Source organism: Leptodactylus fuscus, chromosome 9 (assembly GCF_031893055.1).
Source record: "Leptodactylus fuscus isolate aLepFus1 chromosome 9, aLepFus1.hap2, whole genome shotgun sequence".
NCBI classification, from domain to species: Eukaryota; Metazoa; Chordata; class Amphibia; order Anura; family Leptodactylidae; genus Leptodactylus; species Leptodactylus fuscus.
The window spans coordinates 49,732,147-49,751,911 of record NC_134273.1 but is presented as its reverse complement, the minus strand read 5'-3'; the positions used below and the strand labels follow the sequence as shown (position 1 = coordinate 49,751,911).

The 19,765-nt window shown below is 39.5% G+C and overlaps 1 protein-coding gene across 2 annotated transcripts in view; it reads left to right on the top strand.

Moving 5' to 3' along the window:
- MYH9 (myosin heavy chain 9) overlaps nt 1-19,765 on the top strand; it is a 77,544-nt gene that overhangs the window by 38,524 nt on the left and 19,255 nt on the right. For both annotated transcript variants that reach the window (XM_075286439.1, XM_075286437.1), the window contains exons 13-28: nt 688-861; nt 996-1,169; nt 1,530-1,644; nt 2,835-3,028; nt 3,140-3,261; nt 7,036-7,105; nt 8,184-8,344; nt 8,690-8,798; nt 9,685-9,816; nt 11,564-11,770; nt 12,021-12,158; nt 13,235-13,358; nt 14,297-14,468; nt 16,335-16,547; nt 16,636-16,780; nt 18,982-19,188. In XM_075286439.1, the coding sequence (XP_075142540.1) occupies nt 688-861; nt 996-1,169; nt 1,530-1,644; nt 2,835-3,028; nt 3,140-3,261; nt 7,036-7,105; nt 8,184-8,344; nt 8,690-8,798; nt 9,685-9,816; nt 11,564-11,770; nt 12,021-12,158; nt 13,235-13,358; nt 14,297-14,468; nt 16,335-16,547; nt 16,636-16,780; nt 18,982-19,188 (2,457 nt within the window). The remainder of the gene's footprint in view (nt 1-687; nt 862-995; nt 1,170-1,529; nt 1,645-2,834; nt 3,029-3,139; nt 3,262-7,035; nt 7,106-8,183; nt 8,345-8,689; nt 8,799-9,684; nt 9,817-11,563; nt 11,771-12,020; nt 12,159-13,234; nt 13,359-14,296; nt 14,469-16,334; nt 16,548-16,635; nt 16,781-18,981; nt 19,189-19,765) is intronic.

The window sequence follows — 19,765 nt, the reverse complement described above, 5'->3', positions numbered from 1 at the left end:
CGCCTCCTATAATAGGAGTATACAAAGTAGTGGACTCACAGGGTGAGTGCCAAGTTTTTTTGTTTTTTTTTTCTATTTTTCATATTGCTTGGACTTTTTTTTCACTTAGAGCACCACCCTTACATAGTGTGTTTTCATCACCCCCATCCAGGCTATTGCTCTAAGTAGTGCCACCTTGCTCCATATATGCTTGTGGCAAACAGATTGCAAGCAAAAAATTGCACAAAAATTCAAATTTGCCACTAAAGTGCGGCTCAAGCAATCCCTTTCTGCCAACAAAATGTACTTTCCAAAAAACTGCAAGATATGAGGAGTTCATACATACCACACATGTATATATTTACAGGGGCGGGTGTTAAAGAATCACCAAAATCGCAGAAATGCACCATCCCATTTTGTGCATGCATTGGGTGAAATGTAAACTTTATTCATGACTTTTTGTGTATTAAACTTCCTGGTTATGTTTAGAGGGTACTATATAAGACCAAGCGCTCTTATATATGCAAGCGCTGGACAGTTAAGCACACGGACCCCATTGCATATAATGTGCTTTCCGCGCACTGCCTGCATGAATGATTCAGTAAAACTTTTCATATGGCTTTGCAACAAACTGGTGCACTTTATTTTTGTTTGCTGGCTAGGAGATTTTATTTAGGTAATTTTTTTTTTTTTTTTTTTCTTTTGTAGTTAAACTCCTTTGAACAGCTATGTATTAATTACACAAATGAAAAACTGCAACAACTCTTCAATCACACAATGTTCATACTAGAACAAGAGGAATACCAACGAGAAGGAATTGAGTGGAATTTCATTGACTTTGGACTTGACCTTCAACCTTGCATTGATTTGATAGAACGGCCTGTGAGTTTTGTTGTTTTTGTTTGGTTTTTTTGTTGTCACAACTCCTAACTTTAGTAGTGTTTTGGTGTTTGTTTGTTTTTTTTCATTAACATTTTTCTTTTTTTTTTTTTTTTTTTTTTTTTTTCCAAATAAAGGCCGGCCCTCCTGGTATACTGGCTCTCTTGGATGAGGAATGTTGGTTTCCAAAAGCTACAGATAAAAGTTTTGTCGAGAAAGTGGTTCAAGAACAGGGCTCTCATTCAAAGTTCCAAAAGCCCAAACAGCTCAAAGATAAAGCAGATTTTTGCATTATACATTATGCTGGGAAGGTAATGTAAAATCTTATCTGGTGCTTTATAGTACTGTAAATATAGATGCAGGCATGAACTGCTGTGGGAGATATCTAATAGAGATGGAGCAGAAGACCCAACTATACATTATTCATGGCCTTTTAGGGAACGCTGAGCTCAGTGACATTTAGTGATAGTTCATATTCACTTAATAGTTTTTAACAGCGATTATCACTTCCCCACCAGATGTCAAAACATATATTTAAAATTCCACTTATATTTAAATTTTTTTTTTTTGTTAAACACTGATGTAAATGAGGGCAGAAATGTAGTCTAATTTGGATTGCATTATAATTGAGATTGAAGAGAATAGGTTTAAGCGTTTCCTCTGTTCTATAGGTTGATTACAAAGCTGATGAGTGGCTGATGAAGAATATGGACCCACTTAATGATAATATTGCCACACTTCTGAATCAATCATCTGATAAATTTGTGTCTGAACTTTGGAAAGATGGTAAGAGTTTTTATTTTTTTGTCCTCTCCCCTCCCCCCTTGAAGGTACAGCGTAGAATTTGCCTTGTGTTCTATACATTTTGCTAGTAGTAAATTTTCTGTGTAGACTTTAATTCTTTTTTCCCAGTGTCTAGGTTCTGAAGTCTGATATTGCTAATAACTTTTTGTAGTTGGGCAATTTTTTTTTTTTCTTCTATACAGTCTCATCAGGTACCTTGTTGACACCCCTTGTTCCCTCTGATCTGTATGCTGCTGCTTTCTTCAAACCCCTTCATTTTTCCTTTCCATTAGATTTACAGAAATTGCACCTGTCTCTTGAGGTGATTAAAAGTAGCAGGTACTGTTGTGCATGGTGTGGCTATTCACATGCCTGTCTAAGTTTGATGTCCCTCACAGATCATTAGACACCAGTCCTTAAAAAGTAGCCTAGCTCTAAGCACAATTTTGAAATGGTAAAAATGAAATTGACTATGCTAAAAAAAAAAAAAAAAAAAAAAAAAAAAAAAAAAATTGTGGCGCTTAGTTAAAATTTTGAATTGTATTTGATATTGGCCGTAAAGCTTTGTTTCAGGCAGATGTTGATTTGTAGACAAGTCACTTGTAGACACTTCAGTCTTTAATGTTTGTATTTTATATTTGATGTTTTGTCTTTTATATCACTGTTGCGTTCTTCCCTATTTAATTTTTTTTTTTCTGAAGGAAATCTGTTATATAATCCAACAATCTGACTTGTAAAAACAAAATTCTTCTGTTTAAAAAAATAGCTTTTACTCTGCCATAGTTTGAGGCTTTCTATGTATCAGTCTGTACAAGTTAAAGCATGAGCACCTGTTATATAATGAGATGTATATTGTCACCAAAATCCACCTTGCATGGATTTATTTGCTTGTGTTTTTATATGAAACTTGTTTCTGTATAACCTTTTTCCAGCTGCTAAAACCACAAGTTTTTTGTATAGCTTTTCCTATACTGGGATACCTTCCTGCTCTGTCTCCCCCACCCCACCCCTTTCCCAAGAACACTTGATAAATCTGTATTTATTGGATATGTCATTTTACTGTAGCGCAGCATGGGTAAGTCTTGTCACTTGTCAGCTAGTGTGTGTATATAATATAAAATACTTTAGATTAATCTGTGACCAACCTATTTTATTCATTTTAGAGAACGTTAAACCATTTTCTATCATTGTAGTTGATCGTATTGTTGGCTTGGATCAAGTGGCAGGCATGGGTGAATCAGCTTTGCCTGGTGTTTTCAAGACCAGAAAAGGAATGTTTCGTACTGTAGGTCAGTTATACAAAGAACAACTGTCTAAGCTCATGGCCACTTTAAGAAACACAAATCCAAACTTTGTACGCTGCATTATCCCAAACCATGAGAAAAAAGTAAGTTATGACTTAATGTACTGTCAATGCATAAAATAAAACAATGATGTAATGATCAGAAATGTAAAGGTTGTTTTTTTGTTTTTTTTCTCCTCCCGGTTAACCTTCTAGGCTGGTAAATTGGATGCCCACTTGGTACTGGATCAACTGCGTTGCAATGGTGTTTTGGAGGGAATCAGAATCTGTAGACAGGGCTTTCCCAACAGGGTTGTTTTCCAAGAGTTTCGTCAAAGGTAGAGAATATAAATTCTTATCTAATGTTGTAGAATAATAGAACTTGAAATCCTGCGTTTAATCTGTTAGAATGGTGTTCTTATTCTCATGTTAGTCTAGAGCAGGGGTCAGCAATATTTTGGTCCTCCATATGCTTAGAAACTACAACTCTCAATGCTCCATTCACTTCCATGAGAGTTCCAGGGCAGAAGTTTACCTACCCCTGGTCTAGAGAAAACTTTCTAATTATAGCCCGTGCATAATTGTCTTACACTTCACCACTTATGTGCACTCTTATCCCTGCAGTTGACAATACTTTCTTCAGAAAGAAATAAGTTAAGGAAATACTATGTCAGGCTACAGTCACACCTATGTTTGGTGACAGTTTGGTGTTCCATCTGCCATTTCGCATGAAAAATGCAGAGAGACGTCCTGCAAGCAGAACTATTATAGTCTAAAGCAGGGGTGGGCAATTTTCCCATGGGGCCACATGCGAAATTGTAACGGTTTTAGAGGGCCATGCGCATCGTAGCAAATTTGGCTCCACCCACTTCTCTGATTCCGACCCATTCTCAATCATTTTTCCATGTGCCCCACAAAGTAAAATGCTCCTGATCTTCTGTTTAGGTCTAGATTCTGTGTATGTGTATATATATATGTATATGTGTATATATATATATATATATATATATATATATATATATATATATATATATATATATATTTATTTTTTGTCAGAGGTTATTCAGGGAAAAAATTTTAATTAGGCTGGAGAGCGGAAAAACATTCATGTCCCTGGTGCTCCGGATTCCTTCCAGCATGTTCCAGTCCTTCTGCTGGGCTGTCTTCTCAAAGTGAAAATTGTTGGCTCTGAAGTCCCAATTCCTTCTGTTGATGACCACAGAGGCCAATCGGCTGTCTCGGGAAGAGACCCCGTGACAGGTAGTGCTGTAATGTGCCCTTTGCTTAGACTGCTGATTGGCCTCAGTGGTCACGTTTTGGAGACTTGTGCTGATAACTATGGACCAGAAGGACCAGTCCACACTGGGAGGCACTGGAGAAGTGGAGACAGGCGTTAAATTCAGATTACTTGAGGATGCTGTGTTTATACAGTGACTGGCATTTTTTTTTTCTATAAATGTAAATTCATTTTTATTTGTACATATCAAGTGTGTAGATTGTCCTGGCTGATAGTATTAAAACTTTTAGAGCCCCTTGCAGTATATTGGTCAATGTGCTCGCGCTTATTTTTAGTTTAAAGGGGCTCTCATTGGCTCTCAAGTAATTTTTAACTAATCATATCCTTGCATAGCCTTTAGAAAGGCTATTCCACACGTACCTTTTTGTATGTAAATTGCTTCAGTAATGTTTGAATAAGCCATTTATTTATTTTTTACATATGCTATTCTAAAGGCTATGCAAAGATGTGATTAGTTAAAAATTAGAGATGAGCGAACACTAAAATGTTCGAGGTTCGAAATTCGATTCGAACAGCCGCTCACTGTTCGAGTGTTCGAATGGGTTTCGAACCCCATTATAGTCTATGGGGAACATAAACTCGTTAAGGGGGAAACCCAAATTCGTGTCTGGAGGGTCACCAAGTCCACTATGACACCCCAGGAAATGATACCAACACCCTGGAATGACACTGGGACAGCAGGGGAAGCATGTCTGGGGGCATAAGTCACTTTATTTCATGGAAATCCCTGTCAGTTTGCGATTTTCGCAAGCTAACTTTTCCCCATAGAAATGCATTGGCCAGTGCTGATTGGCCAGAGTACGGAACTCGACCAATCAGCGCTGGCTCTGCTGGAGGAGGCGGAGTCTAAGATTGCTCCACACCAGTCTCCATTCAGGTCCGACCTTAGACTCCGCCTCCTCCCGCAGAGCCAGCGCTGATTGGCCGAAGGCTGGCATATGCATTCCTATGCGAATGCAGAGACTTAGCAGTGCTGAGTCAGTTTTGCTCAACTACACATCTGATGCACACTCGGCACTGCTACATCAGATGTAGCAATCTGATGTAGCAATCTGATGTAGCAGAGCCGAGGGTGCACTAGAACCCCTGTGCAATCTCAGTTCACGCTAATAGAATGCATTGGCCAGCGCTGATTGGCCAATGCATTCTATTAGCCCAATGAAGTAGAGCTGAATGTGTGTGCTAAGCACACACATTCAGCACTGCTTCATCACGCCAATACAATGCATTAGCCAGTGCTGATTGGCCAGAGTACGGAATTCGGCCAATCAGCGCTGGCTCTGCTGGAGGAGGCGGAGTCTAAGGTCGGACCTGAATGGAGACTGGTGTGGAGCGATCTTAGACTCCGCCTCCTCCAGCAGAGCCAGCGCTGATTGGCCGAATTCCGTACTCTGGCCAATCAGCGCTGGCCAATGCAATCTATTAGCCCGATGAAGTAGAGCTGAATGTGTGTGCTTAGCACACACATTCAGCTCTACTTCATCAGGCTAATAGAATGCATTGGCCAATCAGCGCTGGCCAATGCATTCTATTAGCTTGATGAAGCAGAGTGTGCACAAGGGTTCAAGCGCACCCTCGGCTCTGATGTAGCAGAGCCGAGGGTGCACAAGGGTTCAAGTGCACCCTCGGCTCTCCTACATCAGAGCCGAGGGTGCGCTTGAACCCTTGTGCAGCCTCGGCTCTGCTACATCAGAGCCGAGGGTGCGCTTGAACCCTTGTGCACACTCTGCTTCATCAAGCTAATAGAGTGCATTGGCCAGCGCTGATTGGCCAGAGTACGGAATTCGGCCAATCAGCGCTGGCCAATGCATCCCTATGGGAAAAAGTTTATCTCACAAAAATCATAATTACACACCCGATAGAGCCCCAAAAAGTTATTTTTAATAACATTCCCCCCTAAATAAAGGTTATCCCTAGCTATCCCTGCCTGTACAGCTATCCCTGTCTCATAGTCACAAAGTTCACATTCTCATATGACCCGGATTTGAAATCCACTATTCGTCTAAAATGGAGGTCACCTGATTTCGGCAGCCAATGACTTTTTCCAATTTTTTTCAATGCCCCCGGTGTCGTAGTTCCTGTCCCACCTCCCCTGCGCTGTTATTGGTGCAAAAAAGGCGCCAGGGAAGGTGGGAGGGGAATCGAATTTTGGCGCACTTTACCACGCGGTATTCGATTCGAACATGGCGAACACCCTGATATCCGATCGAACATGTGTTCGATAGAACACTGTTCGCTCATCTCTATTAAAAATGACTTTTTCCAATGATAGAGCCCCTTTAATGAAATGGGTGTGTTTAAAACAAATTTTAAAAAACGAGTGCAGGGATTATAAATTCACAAAGTTCACTTTAGAGTTCCATGACTGCATGTTATGAATCCTAAGAAAATAATTAGCAAATTTAAGAGGTCCTTTTTTATAGTGGTGTTGCTATTTCTACAATCGATGGCCTATCCTTGGGATAGTCAATCAATATTAGATCTGTGGGGATGTGACACAAGATACTCCAAAAGTATGTCATCGCACTGCTCACTTGGCATATAAATATTGAAGTCTATGGAACTGTGCATCAGTACTTATACATACCACTACAGTTTGCATGACGAGTGAGCAGTAAATCTTATATTGATGGCTTATCCTTAGGAAATGCAATCACTTGTAGAAAGTGGAAAGCTTGTTATAAATGCCTATGCAGAGATTCTTTAAGTGATGTTAAAGATTCTACTGCCGGTGATTACTATAGTAGTAATGGTATACTTTCAGGATAGAGGTACTTGTCTTTCACTTCTTAACTAAACAATCTTTCTTTCCAAGATATGAAATTCTGACTCCAAATTCCATTCCCAAAGGCTTCATGGATGGAAAACAAGCTTGTGTTATAATGGTTAGTAAAAATAAAATGTACCCCAGTTATAAACCCAGTTATAATCAACTTATAAATGAATAGTTCAAGTGAATGTAAAATGTTGCAATGTATTTTAAGGATATGTTTCCTTCAGCATTTTAGCTGTTCTCCTGCTCCTTATCTTTAATGTCTGCCTATCTCCAGCTTTACACAGAGCTCTATGGATCAGGGAGGGTTTGAAGAGTATTCTCCTGCCAATTGGCTAATTGATTTGCCTTATTTTGTGCACTATAAGCCTCCTATCTACAACTTTGCTATGTTACATTTGGCTATTCCTTGAATTTCTAACAGCAGTATAAATTTCTAACAAATGTACGTTTAGCTGGCTGTTTTCTGTGACTAACTGGTTTAAGCCCTAATTAAGAACCTCTAGCCCTGCACACCTTTGAAGCTGCTGAAAAGCAATGGTTGCTGGTTCCATCTGCCCTTTAATGTTCAGTGTCCATGCTGCGCTTTTTACCTTCCTCTGCATATTGTAGTTCCAGCATTTGGATGAGCTGTGTAGAAATCTCAATTGCTATGCCTCCTCTGTACATCAATTAGCCGGTGACTTCTATCTGTATTCACGTGTCTATCTTCACTCAAAATGTTTTTTTTGTTTTTCATTGACTGTCTGCAAATTGATAGGCATCTATTACTATTCACCTTCTTCCTTTATCAACTAAATGCTAAAAACATGGAAGGGTATTTGACTGGCTATTCTTAATTTCTTCTCAGACAACTTTAGTTATTTGGCCTTTTAGTAATTCTAATGCATGGTTGCAGATCTCCACCGGTTGGGGACTGGCCTAGATTTCTGGTATAATTATCACCTAGTTTTCTGTCATGAGTTACAGTAACTGTTGGCTCAGGGCATCCCGGGTCCACTTAGAGCAACACTTGCTGTCTGGGGAAAAAAAAAAAAAAAAAGTGCACTGTGGTGCACCTCTGAGCCTCACTTGCTACTAAGTTGTAACACATCTTTGGTCACGTTCCAGGCACATCAGCATTAGTAAATGTGGACCACAATGTGAATGAGTACCTATGTTCTAAAAGTCTAATTTTGATTGTTTTACAGATCAAAGCACTGGAGTTGGACTCCAACCTTTACCGTATTGGACAGAGCAAAGTGTTTTTTAGAGCTGGTGTCCTTGCTCATCTAGAAGAAGAACGTGACCTTAAAATTACAGATGTGATTATTGGTTTCCAAGCCTGGTGCAGAGGCTACATAGCAAGAAAGTAAGTGCACTCATTTAGGAAAAAGGTCAAGTTGGTCCTTTTCACACACACAAAAAAAGTTATTGTGCTGCAGTTAATGATTACCTAAAATGTTAATTTGTATAGTGTTTATACTGTACTTTAGAGTAGGTGTGTAATATACACACTCAAAGCATCTTCGTGCTTGGATTCATACAATCCATTTTAATGTTTTTTCTAAGTGGGTTTTAACAGTATTTTGCATTTATTGGTATTTTATGCCCATCTTTAATTCTGCACAATAATTTGTTCATTATCTTTCAATAAAATACATATTGTAGTTGATCAAACTTTCAGCTAACTAATTTGAAAACTTCCTTATTTCAGGGCATTTTCCAAACGGCAACAGCAGCTTACTGCTATGAAAGTGATTCAAAGGAATTGTGCAGCTTACCTAAAACTAAGGAACTGGCAGTGGTGGCGTTTGTTTACAAAGGTGAGTTTTACTAATAGCTTAAATGGGATATCCACAATTTTTTTTATTTTCCTCAAACTAGTCTGAAGGGATGTGAAAAAAAAAAAAAAAGTTTTTGGGCGATGGTGCCTCACAGTGCAAGTCCAGCAGTCCTTCTGTTCAAATGTTTTCTTGGAGCAAGTACTTGCTGGCTGTGAATTTAAGATCCCTTTCCTTAGGCTGCTGATTGGCCGAAGTGGTCATATGTGGTTCATCAGGATCAGACCATGCTGGGAGGTAATTACCTCCCAGCATGGTCTGATCCTGGGACAGGGGATTGTTTTATTTAAATTAAATAAATTAAATAAATAAATCCTTACCAACCCCTTTAACAATAAGGTGGTTGTCTTATGTCTTTGTAGAATTTGGTCCTACAGTCTACTTAAGATTTTTGGGGGGTTTTGGGTCACAAAACGAGCTGTAAAAAAAAGAAATAAACTAGCATTAGACTGTCCATTTTTGCACAAAAGTATTTACTCAGTATTCTGCATTAGTATTTGCATGCCAAAACCAGGAATGTGGATCCTACCAAGAGAGACTATAATGGGATGAGCTGCACCTCTTCTATGTTCTTGAACCTCCACTGGTTTTGGCTAGCAGATATTGATAGCAAGGAAACTGGCTGATCTCATGGATTTAATTGAGGTACGGAGAATCTTGGTTTTCCGGTTAAATTTGAATTTGAAACCTGAGGCAATAACTGTTGCATTTTGAAGGTCAAAATAGTATATGCCATGCTGCACTATTCTAGTCAGTAAATAAGGGATGGGAGGAGCGAGCCGTGACAGAAATATAAAAAAAAGCTTGTTTCTTCTAAATCCAGGTGTATGTAGATATTTTTTATTTTTTTTATTTTTTGTATATTTAGGTTAAGCCACTGTTACAAGCGAACAGGTTTGATGAAGAATTACATGTAAAAGAAGTGGAACTTCAAAAGGCAAAAGAGCTTCAAACACAATCTGAACAAAAACTTACGGAAATGGAGCGCTTCCAGATACAGGTGACTTTTAAATTACTCTAAAATTACTCTTTTAGGAGAAAATTTGTCACCTCTACATCTCTAATTAAATGTTCATATTGTTGCCACTGTTGCATTGCAAATATCTTTATACTGTACAGTTAATCTAACTAGATAAATCTGCTAACTGATTCACTTGTTTTTAAGAGTTTTAAGTTGCTGCAGTTCATCATAGAAAGTTGAACATTTTTATAGATGTTCTTCAAATGCAGATTTTTGCCTGCAGCTTAAAATAGGGGAGACTGTTAATGTAATCCCTTGTTTATCGTGTGCTTCAAATTATTGGTCATGGACTTGTACTGGAGGAGGAGGATATTCCTCACCGCTCCAAGTCATTGCTGGGTGGTAAGGAACACCCCATCTGACAGGCTAGAACTACGGACAGTACTCTCAGGAGGGGCATTTCCAGCTAGACTGTCAGGAACGCCTTTCTGACAGTGAAGAGCTATTGGTAATGGCACTGATGGCTCTTGTCCCTGGGCATATAATGGGAAAGCCGACTGCGTTGAATTCCACACACTGTTGGTTTTCTAGTGGTATATAGAACCGCATGTGCCTGAGGACATTAGGTCCTCTTTAAGAGTAAACTCCTTTCACCACATCATTTTTTGTGAATGATGGGGTAGTTGATCCGTGAGGTGGACTGTTAGGGAGGAGGCAAGGTATTAGTCAACTGAAGTTGTCATCTGGTCCTGTGTCTCATAGTGTTGTGACCTGTAGTCCCATCAAATGGCTTGGTAGTTGCCAAACAAGCTTTGTGCAGAAGCAGAAGAAATGCGAGCACGTCTAGCAGCAAAAAAACAGGAACTGGAGGAAATCTTGCATGACTTGGAGTCTCGAGTAGAAGAGGAGGAAGAGCGATGCCAAATTATTTTGAGTTATTGATTCATCGGCAGCAATGTCAATTACAATATTACTTTCCTCTCCCTAGTTCTTTCTAGTGGCGGCACGTCTGGTCTTCAGTTTATAGATCACTTGTCTGGAGTCAGCTACACGACTCTGAGAACTCTTTATAAACTGCACATCACAGTAGTCACTATATGAAGAGGTCACTGCTAAAGCCTTTTACTGTCTTGTAAAATCAGGACAGCACTGTTGATGGGTCACTCAGCATCAGCACTGTTTAATATTTTTTATTTTTTTTTTTTTTAAACCCCCGCCCCCCCCCCCCCTCTTCATTTTTTTTTTTTTTTGTTTTGTTTTGTTAAATGGTGCGGTCTTTCATCATTGCTTGGTCTAGGCAAATGTTGTTTTGACACCTGAATGTTTTAACACTTAATCTTTTTAATGAATTGTGAACATTTTAAGTTTTAAAGAATACACTCTATAGACTCATCAGTTTGTGAACAGGATGAAATTTGGGTATTATAAGGCAGTTATATGCATGCTGTAGGTGCTTGCAATATCAAAGCATGGCATTATTTTCAGTCCCAAAGATTACTCCACTCAAATGGGTTATATTGGACTCCTGTTCCCATGATCATTTGGGGTTCTAGTGCTGGGATAGGTGACAAGCTGTGTAGGGCAACCCCTTTAATCTGACATTCTTTGAATATTTTTTGGCTGACTTGTTCAAATGAGCCTTAATATTAAAACAACGATTTAATGAAGCCATTTTCATGTCTTATAACTTGCATACTAAATAAAATTGTAGTCGATATTATAAACTAAATCCAACTTGCATTTGGCGGTCTTTCTAACCTTTAAGTTGCATCTTTTCTGGCTATAGCTTCAACAAGAGAAAATGCAACTGCAGGACCAGTTACAAGCCGAAACTGAGCTTTGTGCAGAAGCAGAAGAAATGCGAGCACGTCTAGCAGCAAAAAAACAGGAACTGGAGGAAATCTTGCATGACTTGGAGTCTCGAGTAGAAGAGGAGGAAGAGCGATGCCAAATTCTACAGTCAGAAAAGAAGAAAATGCAGCAGAATATTGGGGCAAGTTCAACTTACACTAACCTATGTCTTTTCGTGCCGTTTTTAATAGGTGTTATATAGATACAGATATATAGAGATATAGATAGACCCAGTGAGTATGGTGTTTGCTCAACTTCTAAGTTGACACCATACTGGTATTGTAGTTTTAAACAGCATAGCACAACAAAATATGAGCAGACTTATGGCATGTGCCTCATCTTGTGTCCAGCCTTTGTTACAGTGTAGTTTGTTTTTTGTTGAACTTATTTAGGAGCTAGAGGAACAGTTGGAAGAGGAAGAGGCGGCAAGACAGAAGATTCAGTTGGAAAAAGTCACTATTGAGGCAAAACTCAAGAAGATGGAGGAGGACGTAATTGTCTTAGAAGATCAGTCCAGTAAACTGAGTAAGGTGAGAAAATAAACGCTTATCTGGAGAAACTTAAGGGCTAGTTCACACGTGAGTATAAGGGGAGGTTTTTGACAGCGGATTTCGCGTCCAAAACCTCCCCTTATAATGGTGGTCTATGGAGACCGCCGGGCTTCTGTTCTCCGCTAGCGGCGAGCTGCTGCTAGCGGAGAAAAGAAAGGACATGTCCTTTCTTCAGGCGGAAGCCGCGCAGGCTCAGCCGCGCGGCTTCAGCCCCCGGCAGCTCCCTCCTATGTCGGCTCATTCATTTGAGCCGACAGCAGAGGGTTAAGCCGCGACAGCGATGGTCGCGGCGGGCGGGTTTTGACAAGAGAGAGACGCGGCTCGCCGCGTCTCTCTCTGTGTCAAAACCCGCGCGGGCAGTTCACGTGTGAACTAGCCCTCAGGATTGCCACATTCAGATTGCTGTAAATCCTGGGCCAAGCTGCTTTTAAACCACTTACATGCTACTTGTAGAGGCAGTGGTCATGGTGAACACATTTGAAAGTGCAGTTCTTGCTGTTGAGAAAATCACCCTGCATACACTGAATGGTTTCCATCTGGGGCATGGTCACATTTGCTGGAGTTTTTCACTTGTGGAGCAGGAGGAGCGATCAGGGTTTGTCAACTTGTCACGCCCTGCGTGCACTGAACAAATTTAGTTCGGGTGAGCTTATGACACCACATAGTGGGCCACAGCAAAAAAGTGTTACGTGAGAAACCGTGGTGACAATGCTGTGGGAGACCTGCAAAGTTCAGATTTCCTCTGTGGACTATCTTCTTCCATTATACTTATAGGGAAACTTATAAAGCGATGACTGAAAATCGCTGCAGTGGGGTTTTTTTGTTTTTGTTTTTTTGATTTTTCCCTGCGACAGCATTTATGCTATGTTGTGTCCCAGCCTAAAAGTTGATTCTGTTCAACTGCAAAATTGCACTTTGATAAAAGATGTGACTTAAAAGCATGTAAGTGACTTATAAACTAGTTTGATGTTAAACTGTCTTTAATCTATTGATCTGTTTAAACATTACATTAAAAATCTTACACCTCTAGAAATATATAAATTGCATTTTCTTAGGAAAAGAAACTTCTTGAGGATCGTATTGCCGAATTTTCTACAAATCTAGCTGAGGAAGAAGAAAAGTCAAAGAGCCTGGCAAAATTAAAACATAAACATGAAACTATGATCTCCGATTTGGAAGGTAAATCTCTTAGAAGTCTCATAAGGTCCACAAAGAAAACTTAATTTTTATCAAAACAGCAATAAATCACACTCCTTTATTTAAAGCCAGCTACTGTATGCTGGCTTTGACCACAGCCACAACGATCCTGTGTGTCCTAGACATGCTGGGCACGTTCACTGTCCTTTAAATAGGACCATTCATCTCTTGGGGCACATGCGGTTTGATATACCGCTAGAAAGCACACAGTTCGCTGAAATCCGCGCACCGTCTGCTTTCACGATCTGTGCCCCAGGTGAAGTCAGTCAGGAACGCCCTTCCTCACAGCAGCGCCTATAGCGCTGTACTGAGAGCGTTAAGGAGAGGGAGGAGGTGTTCCTCACTGGAAGATAGATTTCCTGGTGGTAATTTCTTCCGCTTGCAGGGGCCCAGAGCTGGCTGCACTTTCTTTGTTGTGAAAGCTTTTTTTTTTTTTTTTATTTTTTTTTTCTCCGCAGGGTAAGTTGTACATACCTGAAAAATGGTTCCAAATAAAATCTACAACTTCTTGGTCACTTTTTTTAATATTGCTTTTGTGCATTTCAGCATTTTCATGTACACTAGAATCTGTATAAGGGTTTAAAATGTAACTTATTAAATACTAGCTGAGAGATGCATTCACTAAGCCCCTGAGATGTGGTTTTTTTTTTTTTGTTTTTTTTTTGGGTCAATGCGTATGGGTCATGCTTTAAGGGCTTTGAGGCTGGTGCTGGGTCACAGCAGTGTTAACACAGCTGGAACCTCGAAGTGAATTAGCAGACACAGCGCATGTGCTTGCTACAGCTCTATGATGTACTAGGCTACTAAGTATTTAACTAAATGCTCTGTGCCATACCCTATGAGTTTTTGTTCAATCCCTTTTTTAATGGTTACCTTGCTCATACTGTACTAACAAATGGTTTGATTTAATCTGCTTACAGAACGCCTACGTCGTGAGGAGAAGCAGCGCCAAGAACTTGAAAAGACCCGTCGCAAATTAGAGGGAGATTCTACAGACTTGCATGATCAAATTGCAGAGCTGCAAGCACAAATCGCAGAATTAAAAATGCAGCTAGCTAAAAAGGAGGAGGAATTGCACGCGGCCCTTGCACGGTTAGCAGTACATACTATATTATGATAGACTGTCGTGGGTTTTTTTTGTTTGTTTTTTATAACTGAAGCCAGTAATTGACTTATAGTGGCTTGCAAAAAGTATTCATACCCCTTGAACCTTCACCTTTTGCCACCTTTCAACCAGAAAATGTATTTTGAGGTTGTAAATGATAGACTATTACAAAGTAGCACATAATTGTGAAGTGGAATGAAAGCGATACATGGTTTTCAACATTTTAATCAAATATATGAAATGTGATGTGCAAAAGTATTCATCCACCCCTATAAAATATAGTTTGTGGGTTGTAAGGTCTACATGCCCTAAAGTAGTCTTTACTGCAGTTCAATGGCTAGGTTCACACTTGCGCCTGGTTATTTTTTTTTTTTTTAAACAAATAATTTGTGGGGTGTTCTTTGCACTTTATTCTGAGCATGCAAAAAGAAGAATGAAGCAGGAAATATAATTGCAAAATGGACTGATTACTATCTGTTGGTAATCTGTTTCCACCTTCAATCAACCTCAATGTTTATAAATGCAGATACTAGACAGAAATGCTCAACGCATACCCAATAATTTCAATGGGTTCTTTAACGACCTGTTCCAAATCAGTTTTTGGGATCTTTGGACGGATCACAGAAATTGATTCCATATGGTGACACAAGTGTAAGCTCAGTGATTTGGTGATGGATGCACACTTGACCCTGGTGTTTTCACTTGTTACTGGCCACAAGTTCATGACTTTTTAATATAGTTTAGCGTTTATTTACTTATAATGGCATTAAGAGTCCTGTTGACATCTTCAGTTAGTCTTTTACAAAATAATGGGTTTAGTAAATGGCGACCCTTAAAAATGTCACTCTTGCTTACTGTTAAACTTCGAAAGTGCTGACTGAAAGGTTAACAAACCTAATAGTGTGAACAAAACTTGCATAGGTTCATATACTGTTCAGATGATGAACTGATATCATATTAACAATTTGAAAATTTATGGCACATAAGCCATAATTCTATGTAAAATGGATGTTCAGGTTGTCAGTATAAACATGGAATAGAGTTGTTGCAGAATTTTGTGACCTGAAAAGCTGGTTAATTCATATAAATTAAATGCTTTGTCTAGAACAATGGTGGACAAAAGGGGGTAAAATGGATAAAATGTGTGGTCACAGGTGCTGTTAAAATAAACGTTTTGAGGCAGGCACTTCTGGAAGTGTGTGTTGCCACACACACTTAGTTGCCACACAGACTTAGAGGATCTTTCATATACTCCTGCACATGCAGTTTTATATAGCACCAGACAGCAGACAGTGTGCTGGGTAAAGGGGGCGTTCCTCACAGCTCAGTGTCATCGCTGGTTGGTAAGGAACATCCTGCCTGACAGTACAAGACCATAGATGACCACTTTTTCTGATTATCCGGTGATGCATGTGCAGTAGAGATGAGTCGTCACTAAAGAGAGCAGCACTGGGAGAAGAGTTTGCACCAACACGAAGAAAAGGAGGAGCCGTCCCGCAGGAAGAAGCTTGGATGGAAGAGAGAAACATTTAATTGGGTTGGGGGTAGGGCTGAGTAGGTACGGAAGGGTTAGTAGTGGGGGTGATAGCTAAGTGAGGTGAGAGGGTTTAGTGTGGAAGTTACATAGCAGGAAGATGACCCACATAAACAAATGTAGGAGATACCAGGAGCTCACAGAAATCACTCAAAACATGGCTAAAGGTATATGTGTGCACTTAACCCATTAATAGCACTAACAGACATTTAAAAAAAATAACTTTTATGGCACTGACCGACCAACTTTTATATTGAATATTCAATATCAAAGGAACCTTGTTGTAGTACTAAACTGTTGTGCTGCTTCAAATTTCTAGAGTAGAGGAAGAGTCTGCACAGAAGAATATGGCTCTGAAGAAAATTCGCGAGCTTGAATCACAGATAAGTGAATTACAGGAAGACCTGGAAACTGAGAGAGCTGCTCGCAGCAAGGCAGAGAAGCAAAAGAGGGATTTGGGTGAAGAACTTGAGGCTCTTAAAACAGAACTAGAAGATACTCTGGATTCAACAGCAGCCCAACAAGAACTCCGGTATAACTGAGTTATTGTACATTTGAAGAGTTTTTGCAGAGTCTTTACAAACTCACTAACATTTTTAATATATTACAATATTTCTTAGCACCAAACGAGAGCAAGAGGTTACCCAATTGAAGAAAAGCTTAGATGAGGAAGCTCGAGTACACGAAGCACAAATCCAGGAGCTTAGGCAGAAACATGCCCAAGCTGTAGAGGAACTCTCTGAGCAACTGGAGCAAACCAAACGGGTGAGATGAACTTTGCTTAGTGTGTGAGAAACTGTATTGTTCTGTAATAGTGTGGTTTTTTTTGTTTTTTTGTTTTGTTTTTTTTTGAGCCAAAGCTAAGAATGGTTACGACTGGAACATGTATAGGAAGTAATTCTACTTCTAACTTAACTCCCAGCCTTGGCTCAACAAAGTGCAGCCAAATCTGTAACAAAAAAGCTGTGTTTTTTGCCTCAGCTAGTGACTTTTTGTGAGTTTGTCTTCATTTTGGTGGGTTTTTTATTTTTAAGGTACTTAACCATGGATTAGGCAATTTCTAACACTTTTCTCTAATTTGGAGATTAGACCTGTTTATTTAGAACCTAGATTCACAATTTGGAACAAAAGCTTTAAGGCCAGGGCCCTGCAAAGTGGATGGGAATTTAGCGAATCCTATTCACACACTGCAGAAAAATACTGCCATTTTCCAAATCGGTCAATGTTTTTGAATCATGCCAACGGAAAAGCTGGCGGTTTCCCTATAGGTATTATTGACGCAGAAAGCCCAGAGGAGAACTAAAGTGCTGCAGCTTATGTGGGGCCTTATCCTAAAAATGGTTTCAATAAACTTAATCTTGCCCCACAAAAGGCTAATTGCTGATCTCTGAATATGGAAATGAGACCTGTAAGAAAATGCCACAGTTGCATTTTATTTCCGTTTCACCGCCGTTCCAGATTTTTCAACTTCCCAGTACATTATAAGGAATATGTGCCATTTTTAAGTAAAGTCCAGCAAAAGTTAAGCACTCATGCAACTTCTAATGGAAAATATTTTTTTTTCCTCCCTTCCAAAAACCATAATGCAAATTGAAAATTGTACAATATCAAAGGGGTTGCAGAAACTTTTTTTTCTATGGTTCATTAGTTTCAGTTTGCAGGAATGTCATGCTCCTGGTGTAACATTTAGCTAATTTGTGTAAAGAATAAAAAAAAAAAAAAAAAAAAATTCCCCTGTAAATCCTCACTAAGAACTGACAAACCCTGGGTCTAAGATTCCAGGAGGGTTTTTTTTTTTTTTTTTTTTATTTCCCTGGCCCACAATGGAACTTGAACCTGGGATCACTTGATCCCACATATAATATGCTATAATGCTTTTATATTGCAGTACATGGCACACAGATTCCATATGTGTGATAGAGAAAGGTATGGTAACCCAAATTGTATGGGAATAAAAGGATTGAAAGCGGGCGCCATCCTAACCAACCAGGTGCAGTGATAATTAGTTTCAGGTTAGGTTATAGTCCAAAAAATAACAAAGCTCTTGTTCCTGCTACAGCTTTGTTGCCTACTAGAGCATTGAGCTTCAACTATATAATAGCAAATTGAAATGGTACAGCACAAGCGTTAAGGGTTTAGTACCTACAAAAAAAAATGTTTGCTGGAGTCCTAAATTGATGAATCCTTGGCACCTTGATTGGTCAAGACTGACTTGATGGCTTTGCCAAATCGCTGCTGCAGCAGCACAGGCATTAATGGAGGCCTACAAGCTTTGAAATCGAAGTAACAGAGTTGGCAGGAGCAGGGGACTTGTTAAAAAAATAAAAAAAAAATAAAAATAAAATAAAAAATACAGATGTGAGTAGAGATGAGCGAGTACTATTCGAAACTCCCATTTCAAATAGCACGCACCCATAGGAATGAATGGACGCAGCGGCCGCTTAACCCCCTCCATGCCGGCCGCTTCTATTCATTCTTATGGGTGTGTGCTATTCAAAACGGCCGTTTCGAATAGTACTCGCTCATCTCTAGTTGTGAGCAGTTAAAAACCAAAAACCTCTTGGTCAAAAATTTAGCTATAACTAAATGATATGAAAGAGATTAAAATGGTAAAGAACTTGGCTCATCAGTGGTACACTGCTAGACCATCTATCGTTGGAGTAGTTCATCAATGGCAGCTGCAGTGTTCCAAACTAGCTCAGCTTCATACAATATGTTGGCTATGGTAGTTTCTGCTTGACCTCTTAATCAGTGAAACTGTGCTGTTTCCAGTACACTGACCTCTGTAAAGTTCTGTATGATGTAGTGATCTGGGAAGGCAAATATAAGATTGGCAGAGCTGCTGAGAGAGATCCCCCTTCAATCAGCTACTGATTACCAAAAATTATACTAAAAGGGGGTTGCCAGCAGTTTCCTCCTTATCGTTGGTGAACTATAATGTTGTGGTATTTGTCTTCATGTCTTAGGTGAAAGGAAATCTGGAAAAGACCAAACAGGCTCTGGAAAGTGAGCGTAATGAGTTGGCCAATGAGGTAAAGGCACTAATGCACGGCAAGGGTGATTCTGAGCAAAAGAGAAAAAAAGTAGAGACTCAACTTCAAGAGCTGCAAGTAAAAGTCACAGAAGGGGACAGATTTCGAGCAGAGCTGCTGGACAAGGCAAACAGACTGCAGGTAAGTTAGATTAAGTTTTACTCAATACTTCCATTCACATTAGTGACCGTCAATACACTTTCTAAATTATTCATTAATGGTCTTCCTTAATGGACTTCCTACATCAGTTGTGATGGAATAGTACTGGTGCATCTGCACTGTCTGAAGCTGGTGCCCGCCAGTGTAGTCACAGCTGGACTGCTGCTCCTAATTAACATTGCTGAAGCATTTTCACCAAAGGGGAATGACAGGATCTCCTGATTTTATACCACCTAAGTTTTCAGTTTTCATATGCTGCCACGACTGAAGTACTAGCTGTAAAAGAACTAAAGCAACAGCTCTGAGTGTTGCTAAGGAAAATGTTATAGCCTATTTTATAATAAAAAGGAAATTGACGAAAAATTTTTGTAATATGCTTTTTAACCCAAACGCCTCCCAACAAAAAGAGGAGGAAAGTGTTTAATTTTCATCCTACAATGTTAGTAAACAAAAAAGAAATTTGCCATTTAAATTGCAAAATTAGTGTTTCTCGCCTATTTCACTGGCAGTTGGCTCTGGGTTTTTTGTTTTTTTTTTCCCTCTTTTGGGCTTTTTCCTA